This window comes from Nicotiana attenuata, chromosome 1, assembly GCF_001879085.1.
Source record: "Nicotiana attenuata strain UT chromosome 1, NIATTr2, whole genome shotgun sequence".
NCBI classification, from domain to species: domain Eukaryota; kingdom Viridiplantae; phylum Streptophyta; class Magnoliopsida; order Solanales; family Solanaceae; genus Nicotiana; species Nicotiana attenuata.
The window spans coordinates 45,597,329-45,607,841 of record NC_031989.1 but is presented as its reverse complement, the minus strand read 5'-3'; the positions used below and the strand labels follow the sequence as shown (position 1 = coordinate 45,607,841).

The window sequence follows — 10,513 nt, the reverse complement described above, 5'->3', positions numbered from 1 at the left end:
GGTTTTAATCATTTAAATATATTCATACTCAATAAACAATAGCAAAAAATAAAAAAACTTAATAATTGAGATATGAATAATTAAGATTTCGAAAGCTTTCTCCCTTTGTGAAGTAGTTTCATGGCTCAAAGCTTAAATATTACGAATAAGGTGATGGTTGAATTCGATTGTCAAGTCATTATTCTAATTCGTGCTTAGTTTGTTTGAATCCGATACCGTTACTGGAAAGAATACTAATAAAGCGACTCAGACCAATGGTAATAAAGAGATTTATTCTCTTGGTCAAATAACTTTATTGTATGTAACTCATATTACTGCTTGGAATTTCTATCCTTCATGTTTAACTTAGGTTCTTTATTTTAATGCTTCTACTAATGATCATAACTCTGGGTTGGCTTGGATATTGAATGACCATTTCTTGCCTTAAAAAAAAAGATTTAGATAAAAAACAAATTTAAATGATTAAGATATAAATAATTAAATTAAATGTAAATAAATGGAGCTTTACTAGTATTATTTTAATGAAAGATTAAAAAAAGCAAAAAGCTAAGTTGTGTTTTCCTATTTTGGTCAAGTTGTGAAAATCAGAAGAGAAAATAAAAACATCAAAGAAGAAGCGGTGTATAATTGTTCCTTAGAACGAAGAAGCTTTGGAACCCTAAAAAGGTACTCCACTTTGTATCGGCGTAAGACTCTTCAGGTGGCTGTCTCCTCAAACTGCAATTCCCTCTTTTTACATCCGATTCGTGTACAAATTCTACCCAGAAAAAAACCCTAGATCAAAAATCGTATAAACGATGGATGATAGCTGTGCGGTTTGCGCTGAGACACTTGAATGGGTTGCCTATGGAGCTTGCGGTCACAAGGATGTCTGCTCTACCTGTGTCGCTCGTCTTCGATTCATCTGTAACGATCGCCGTTGTTGTATTTGCAAGACCGAGGCTACCGTTGTCTTTGTCACCAAGGTTTCCCCCTAATCTTCATTCGATTTGACCTTTGTTTCAGAGTAATGTATTTCTGTTTAGGTCTGCGACCGATCGTGTTCGTAATCTCATTGGTTTACTATGTATTTACAGTTTTGTATAGGTTGTATCAGTCTAAATTTTACCTGAAAGTTCCAAAATTCAAGTCTATTTAATTGATATTTTATTTTAGTTTCAATATTGGTGACGACTAATGCAAGTTTTTTTTTTGGCTTCTTTTATCCAAGTTGCCTAGGTTAAAAACTATACATTAGAGCTTGATGCCATTGTTGACACAAACTGTAAAGTTGCTTTTTGGTTGTACTACACACCAGCATTCACTTAATACTGTTTTTACATCAATTTCTTACTTTACTAAAGAAAAAAGGTTCAAAATGATATACTTAGTTTCTTTTATATGTAGGAGCTATCATTGAGTTTGGGATCTAAAAAGGCGCAAAAAGTCTGTCTTTCTATAGACCAGTCTAGTGATTACTATAATTTTTAATTTGTGAACTAGGTTGACGGTGAAAAAAAAGAACTAGGTTGATCAGTCAAGATTTTACTTAACAATTGCATGTGTCATTCTTTTGAATTCCTTGTCCAAATAAGTGTTTGGTTCATTCTCTTGAATTGCTCTTGTATTTATTTAAAACATATCTTTGCGTAGCTTCAGAAGAATGATGTATTTTCTTTTTAATTTGGTCTCTTTGTACTCACTTTTTTTTTTTGATAAGGTGTACTCATTTTTTTTATAGGTAGTGATCCCTTTGTGTTTGGGTCTGCTGAAAACTATGAATATACATTTCTAGGGATTTCGATCTGTCAAAACTCTATTGAATTGTTGTATGATTTTGGTTTTATGACTTTGAAGATCCTTGGTGGGCGATTTTCTTCTTTTTTGTTACTTCTTTTTTCCCCTTTCTGTGTTGCAGGCTCTAGGAGATTATACAAGGATGATTAATGACTTTACGGTATTTCCATATGAACCAAAAGAAGGTCGAATTGGTTCTTATTGGTATCACGAGGACACCCAGGCTTTCTTTGATGATTTAGACCACTACAAGATGATCAGGGCAATGTGCAGGCTTTCTTGTAGTGTGTGTGATAAGATGGAGGGGCCGGATGGTGATGGCATGAAGAAGAGAGCGAGGTTCAGAAATATTGAGCAGTTAAAAGGTCATTTATTCCACCAGCACAAGTTGCTCATGTGCAGCTTGTGTTTGGAAGGAAGAAAGGTCATTTTCTGCAATATCTGATTCAGCTTTTATCTGTTTCATTCCTTTTTTCATAAGAATTTTTTGATGTGAAAGGGACGAATCCCACTTACAAGATGCATACGCAAAGTAGATAACTCATACGTAACTCTCTATTCTATATGAAAGCGCAACTGGTCATCTTACACTAGTTGAAACTCATGTGTTCCAGAAATATATATTAAGTAAAAAGGTTGCAATATTTGCCTTGCTACAATATTGACCAAGTTTATTATATCATATTTGGTAATATTTCATTTTCATTTTATAGTAGAATACGTACTTTGTTAGGGTTAGAGAATAACTAAACTGTATAGTATGTAGTCTAAGAGTCCTATATAAGAAGACTCCTAAATAAGGAGTTCTTGTTGTACATTTTGTTCTGTATTGTCTTCATAAGTGAAGTGCTACTTCGGATATGCTACTATTGGTCTCTTCCCTTTTGAACGTCCAGTCTAATAGCATATCTCGACGTCGTAATGGTAGTGCACCAACGTGTGTGTGGTAGGTGCACGTCATGGGTGTAAATCGCATATCTTAACACAATCTAGTACACTGCACACTACAACTGATATGACACCTACAGTAAAGTTGTAACAGAAAATTGACGTCTTCTTCTGCGCTATTGCGGTTGAAACACCGTGTGGTTGAAACACCAACTTATGTTGACGCCTTCTCCGTTGTTCTCTGCTATTAGGATGCTGTTGTTCATGCAAAAAAAAAAAAAAAAAAAAAAAAAAAAAAAAGCACTTTTCTCGGTGCTCTGGGGATTTTCATGCAAGAAAGAGAAGGGGGAAGTCGCCTCATCCCTCCTTAACAGTATTGCGGAGCATACCGTCCACCTGACTTTATGATCTCTAAATGTTTATCTACACGTGAGACTTTTTGCCAGTAGAGTAACACTAGCAGGTTAAACTCCTCTCCCCTCCTGAAGTTTAGGTCTTACAGAATTTCCCCTCCATGTTTCCTCTATATGCCAGTAAGGGATGCTGAAAATAGTAGTAAATATTTCGCTTGTTGGGACATCTTGATGTGTCTTTTTTCCATAGATCTATTCAGAATATAACCTAGCTGTGAAGCCCCTTAATTAACCCTTCATCAATGCTTGGTCATAATCTTGCTAGTGTTCCTTTAATAAGTATGATTAGTGGAAGAGTGGATCTTCTTGCCATAGACGCCTTGAATTTTCCGGAGAAGCTTGTAGTATTTCCATTGCCCTAGACAATTTGATGGTAGATATGCAGAAATGAATCTCCACCTCTCTAAACCCATTTGTTCCATTTTGAAGTCCAAAATCATAGTTGACCTTGTAATATTGCCTTTTCCCGATTCAGTTTGCAAAGTAGACCACCGCATTTTCTTGATTAAAAAAAAAATAGATCCGCCTCATTTCTATCCTCCAGTAGACTTACCTGTTTTTGACCAGTGCCCTATCTAGCATTTTCCTTCCACAAAAACCTTATGGAATGTCAAGACTTTCTCTTCTAAATTTCTTAACTCTAAAAGGAAACACCCTAGCAACATCTTGAAGATAACTTTCACTGTACTTGTTGGTAAGGCAATGAAAGATGCGTTGAGCCTCTTCTCAAATTCTTCCCGTGCTATGGAGTGAATATAGTTCGTTCATGTTTTCCTCCTTGAAGGTGTTCTAACATTGATGAAACAACTCCATTCTTAAGTTATCAGGACGGCAGGCTTTGTCTTGTTGAAACCCCCACATCCTACGAGAACTCGCTATCCAATCACACTCTCATCTCCCCACCCCAATGTTACTTAAGCGTACACCTTCTAAAGCTTGGCTTCCACTCCATGTTTTGGTTATACAATCGTGTATGGAATCACTATATTGCTTCTCACCTCCTCTTTTCGTCATACTCTACTTCTACTGAAGTTACATGTTTCTCCTCTTATTAACAATATAAAGTTAATAACTGGTTTTTTTGTTGCATTGTTTTGTTTAAAATATTTTTTCATCTTTAATATTACGTGTTTACTGTAAGATTTATTTAATTTTGCTAGATTTTAAAGTTTTCTTACCTGATTGCAGATTTGTGTATGTAGGTTTTTGCTCTGTAACTTCATTAAGTAGTCTTCTGCCTTGGCCCGGTGAGGGTTGGCTTAAGTTGTGTAACTTAATAGTATTTTCCTCATTGATATACAAAATACTGTCCTTTTCTTCCTTGAGAAAAAGGTTGGCATGAGTTGCATCATTTAATATTATTTCCTCGATGCAAAAGAGTTTCACAACCTTGTAACTTAACTATAAGGGGTCGTTTGGTTAGCAGCAACAAAGTTATCTAGGTAGTAGACTGGATGGTTGTAGCACATACACCTAAGTTACCAAAGATGAGATCCAAAAGCCAAAAACTTAGTCTCATCTGCAGAAGTAAATGGTGGTTTAAACTGCAAAGGATGCTGTTAGCATCTACTATCTGCTCTGCTTACTTTTTACTTCAAATTGCAATTGCACTTTTTGACAACTGAAACTTATGAGTGCCCTCAGTTAATAAAATGGGATATGGTTTCTCTGCCCTCCCCAAAAAGGAAGGGGGGGGGGGGGCACCGTTGTCTATAACAATGGGAATGCCCATTTGATTGAGTATGCAGTACTAATAGGAGATAGTTATTGGTTCCTTTGAGGAACAAACACTAATTAGTTTCTATGATGCGACTGGATGGAATGACCATCACATACGTTGAAGAGATAGTAGACTGGATGGTGCATGTAACACTTACACGCACACTCTCATATGGTATTCAAGGCACAGCTGGAAAATCTTATTCCTGTGGTTTGGAATCCTTTTGGGAACCTAGAACTAGGTCTCTCTATGCTGTTATTTGGTTGTAATTGTGAGTTCTATAAAATGAGATTGGTGGCTGAAGCATTTGTGTTCAATTTTTTCTTTCTAAAATTAGGATTAGGGGAGGAACAACTTAACTCTTCATATTTGAGTTGTGAATTGGATTTTCTGCAAACTGAAAATATTTGCCTAATTATGATGAAGTTGTGTTCTGGGACTTGCGCAGATTTTTTATTTCTAGTAAGAGTAAGATGAATGCATGTCAAATTTGTTAGCAACATTATGTCTGATTTGGTGGCTTTGTCAATCAGGTATTTATCTGTGAGCAGAAACTGTACACAAGGGCACAGCTGAATCAGCATATAGACACAGGTGATTCTGAGGTTGATGGTACTGAAAGTGAAAGAGGTGGATTCATGGGTCATCCTCTTTGTGAATTCTGTAGGACCCCATTTTATGGGGATAATGAGCTGTATTCTCATATGTCGACCGAACATTATACTTGTCATATATGCCAGAGGTGCGGTTTTATGTGTACAGTAACATGATATAAGTTGGTTATCATTGATCAATTAAAGCTCACGGGGTCTTATCCATTGATTTCATGCAGGCAGCATCCTGGACAATATGAATACTACAAGAATTATGATGACCTAGAGGTGGTCTTACTATGTTATATCATCAGAAGCTTTCCCAACTTCTTTGAGTGGTGCTTTTGATGCCAATTAAAGCTGGTGTTTTCTTTTCCATTTCAGATCCACTTCCGCAGTAATCATTTCTTATGCGAGGATGAGAGCTGCCTTGCAAAAAAGTTTGTTGTTTTCCAATCTGAAACTGAGTTGAAGGTTAGGATATGTTGGGCTGTGCAGATTATAAAGGGCACCACAAAAGACATGCATACTTGCAGATTTGAATTATTGCCTTTGTGTTATTTCATAGTTTTTTCATGGACGGAGATGTTTAATTTTCCTTTGTTAGATTTCATTTTTGATGGCTTTATTTTCCTGTTTAAATTTTCAGAGGCACAATACTCTAGAGCATGGAGGTCGTATGTCGCGTTCCCAACGCAGTGCTGCCTTGCAGGCAAGTTTCAATTCTGTCCTTGAATAAAGGAGTTAGGCAATCTTCTCCTAAAACTCCCAGGGGAAGATCATGGTGCCTCATTTATTTGGGTTTTCCATTGTGTTTATCCTGACATTTCATTTCGACCACTATGTTGGAGTCATGTGAGTTATATTTTTTTCTTTCTATTTTTATGCAGATACCAACAAGTTTTCGATATCGCCGTAGTAATGAACAGGATAGTCGTCGAAGGGGACGATCTTTTAGGCGTGATAACTCTGAGAATGAACTCGTCATGGCCATTCAAGCCAGTTTAGAGGCTGCTAATGCAGATGGAAGACCACGTGATACCTCAAGCAATAGGAGGGTAGTTTCTGATCACACGGAAACAAATGATGAAGATTTCCTTATTGCATCCTTTGAATCTTTGGCTACAGATTCTGTTGAGCCAGCTTCAAGATATCGTCAAGCTGTGTCACAAGCTTCCGGAAATTCACAGCTTCAAGAGTCTTCATTTCCTCCCCTTGCTGTGCCTCCTGCTAATAATCAACCAAGGCCTCAGTCTGATGCTTTACCCAAAAACACTATGGCATCCCGTCTGCGCGGAAAGCAAAACAAAACTACAAAGCCTTCTAATTCATCTCCAGCATGGCCAGCAACTGGTCACACACCCCCAGTAATTGGTCATCAGCATGCCTGGCCCGTGGTAAGTAGTGCTTCTGGGTCTTCGTCTAGTTCCAGGCATAGTAAGGCAGCAACTGACAACCCTTCTGCACCAGTAATTACCCCTCAGCATGCTTGGCCTGCTGTTAACGGCGCTATTGGATCTGCATCAGGCTCTAGCCAGGTTAAGCCGCCATCATCTAGTTCCAGGTATAGTAAGGCAGCAACTGACAACCCTTCTGCACCAGTAATTACCCGTGAGCATGCTTGGCCTGCTGTTAGTGGCGCTACTGGATCCACATCAGGCTCTAGCCAGATTAAGCCATCAACAGTAGATGGGCCTCCACCATCTAGTTATTTAAGTTCTGTTGCTGCTCGATCTTCATTAGTTCATGAAGCTTCTTCTAGTTCTGTTGGTTCGTCAAAGAATTGGTCCCAGAGCAATAGAATTAGCCATTCTACATCAGCCCCAAACCTTGTTCAGAGTGGGTCTTTTGACTCTTCTGTCTCTGATTTTCCTCCAGTCTCTGCTGCGCAGACTCGCAAACTTCCTGCAAGTGGCCAGCAAGCAGTCACGAATGTGGAAGATGTTCAGACTGCAAATAAATCTTTGGTAGAAAGGATGCGTCTTGCTCTACAATTTGATCAAGACAAATTCGCTGCATTTAAGGACATCTCTGCAGAATATCGTCAAGGTTTAATTGATGCTGAGACGTATCTGGCATATGTCGAGCAGTTTGGCTTGTCACACCTCATTCTAGAGTTGGCTAGACTATGCCCTGACGCACAGAGGCAAAAAGAGCTAATTGACACCTTCAATGCTAATTTAGGAGGCACCATCCCTATTCAGAATTTTCAAAGTGGTGGCAATCAGTTGAAAGATGGCAACAGTTCTAAGAAAGGTAAAGGTAAGTCATTAGATGCTGGAAATGGCACTTCAAAGGGTAATGTGGCTGATAATATTATAAGTACTGTAAGGAAATTGCAGTCCAGCCACAAGATTCCTGAAGATGATGTGGAAGTGTTGTCAAAAGATGGGTATCGTTCTACTAAAGGTAAATCAAAATTGACTCTCAGTGAATCAGAAGAACTGAATTCCCGAGGTGAACCCTTAAGGCTGCAAGCCCGTCAGAATGGCTTGTCTGCCAGAGATGAGTCGAATCACAGTTCAGGGAATAACGATGGGAAAAGCAAGCAGCGGAAGAAAACCTCTAAGTTTCACAGAGTTCGCCTAGGTGATGGATCTGTTGAAACACTTTTAAATCTCAGAAGTTCAGACCCTGATGCAGATCCAGATCGAAAAGAGACATCGGATGAGCATAGTTACCCTCCTGAAGGTTTGCCTGTGCGTGGTGTTTGGAGAAATGGAGGAGGTCATAAGCTTGTAGCAATGACTTCAAAAGGTCCAAAAAAGTGATGCAACAGGAGGAAGCGCGCAACTTTTTGGCTTGTAGGGTAAGCTTCGGATTTCCTCTCCTTTGAACATATTCTTTTGATATTGGCGCTAGGTGGCAGGCATTTTCAGTTGTTCTTTTGGTGAAATGTGTCAAGGATGGTCTTGATAGTGGAGCAACAACTTTATCATGAACTGGCTTATCTATGTTTTGTTAAGGTTCCAGCCCCTGGAAGCCTAAATATTTATGGTTTTCAGACACAGCAGTTCTGCAATATCCGGCTGTGGTATTTTTTCGTTTCTTTTGTAGTTCCTTTCTATTCTGCCTCAAATATATGCTAGTGGGTGGGGTTGACACCCCTAAAGATGTTCCCTGAAAGATTGGTTCTTTTTTAACTGTATATTGACATACTAAATACAAGGATAGAGTGGTTTTGCTGATCACGTTTCAGTGCCATTCTACTTTTTGCGAGTATAAAGTTAATGTTTTAGAATTTTTTTGCGGTGCGTCTAAAAGTTATTGAAGCATTTATAGGTCAAGCTCTAAATCATCAACGAAAGAAACAGAGTCAAAAGAGAAATAAATATTGATCTGCACACACAGCTCATGCCATCAGGAGAACACGGGGATATATCCACAAGGAAAACGAGCTATGTGACAGTTTCCCACCATGCCATCTAGCATTGAAAATTTTCTTTGTGGAAAACGGAGAATTTAACGATTGTTTTCCCACTATGTCTGGCTGTCTGCATACAATATTTGAGATTAACCTAATTAATGTAATATTATAATACCCAAATCAATGCGAATCCCTCAATTCAATAGCTAATGCGAAGCTGGTGGAACTCCTTGACTACAAGAAAAAGCATTTTTTCCCCCTTAGACACACTGTCCAGTCAAAAACTGCCATATAATGATAATAAAGAAGCAATTAATATTTTATTGGGAGGTGCTAGACCTCATTACCATATAATTTGCAACAAATATAAGAAAATGTAATAGAAATTAATACATACATCAAATTTTATAGTAGCAAGAAATAGTATGAAGTAAACAATGAAGATTAAAAAAGTTCAGCTGACAAATATACAATATAATATCCAATATCCAATCCACATCTGGGTGGAATGACAACTCCAACTCGTTCATCATAAAGAGAATTTGCTTTTGCTTTTCGTTCATAAAAAATGTTTAGGGTTTACTAGATTTAGAATAGCTTTTTGCATTTGAAAATAGGAGAAGTCCTCTACTTGGAGTAATACTGTTCGCGTAGTTCCTATACTATTTTAAAATTTATCTGCTAAGATTAAATTGTTTGATTTGATATAAATATTAAGTGTGAATAAGTATTTACTAGGGGATTAGTTAAGTTGACGCTGAAGAAAAGTGACTAAAAAAATGACATGTTCAGTTTCCATTTTAATGTCGTTAGCTGTTCCTTGTTTAGTTTAGTTTTATGTAAGGAAAAATCTTGTTAACTATGTTGCTTCCCTAAAAGAAGAAAATGGGACAAAATTGCAATTAGTTATTATCATCAGCCGAAAGGGAAACAAACTATGATCAGCATTAAGTCATAACCAACAAGGTACGTCGAATTAATCAATTTATCAATAGAATTTTCTTATGTAATATTCTCAGTATTCCTTCTTTAGGATTGATCATTACATATATGATTCAAATAATTCCTTTCCTTTAATATAATCCCAAGAGTTGAAATAGTACTCGGAAACATAATGAGACGGAAAAGAATTATCGTAATAAAAAACAGAGGACAGCCCAATGCATAAAGTATTATGCGTTCACGCAGGGTACAGGAAAAGACCGCACCCTAAGAGGTGTGATTTAGGCAACAAAAAAAATCGTAACGGTGCCTAAAAATAGGAGAGGTGAATTAAAAGTATAAACTATATAATCCAGGATTTATAGCATTTCTGTTGGAAAAATCCGATTTCCAAATAATATCTTTCTTTTAAATATCTCAATATATATTAACATAAATGCCTACTGCTATTATATTGATTAAACTTGTAAAATTAGGTCGAATATCTTGACTTCAATTAGTTTGTTCATCTTAGAGGTTGGTTTAGATAATATTGCAATAAAATCGGAGTATTCAAGGTAGGCCTAAATTTATTCCCCTTGATTTGACCACCTGCATAACTCTTTCCACTTTATTTATTTAGTTTGCATCTGAATAGACATACTTTTCGCTGTTTTTACATGATCTTAGATCTTCACAGTTTATGTATTCCATAATTGAGTTTCTCTTAATTTTACTTCTCTAGTCATTTTATTTAAACCTTTTATCTTGTTTAAGTTGATTTTATTAGTACACTTGATAACTAACTCTTATTGTACGATCAAATTGTAGAATA

General features: G+C 37.1%; 1 protein-coding gene across 1 annotated transcript; it reads left to right on the top strand.

Moving 5' to 3' along the window:
• LOC109225839 (zinc finger protein 598-like) lies at positions 581 to 8,631 on the top strand. Its single transcript, XM_019390624.1, has 7 exons — positions 581 to 965; positions 1,898 to 2,200; positions 5,331 to 5,539; positions 5,630 to 5,678; positions 5,775 to 5,864; positions 6,040 to 6,102; positions 6,281 to 8,631. The coding sequence occupies exons 1-7, from the start codon at positions 798 to 800 to the stop codon at positions 8,159 to 8,161; spliced, it is 2,763 nt and encodes a 920-aa protein (XP_019246169.1). The 5' UTR covers positions 581 to 797; the 3' UTR covers positions 8,162 to 8,631.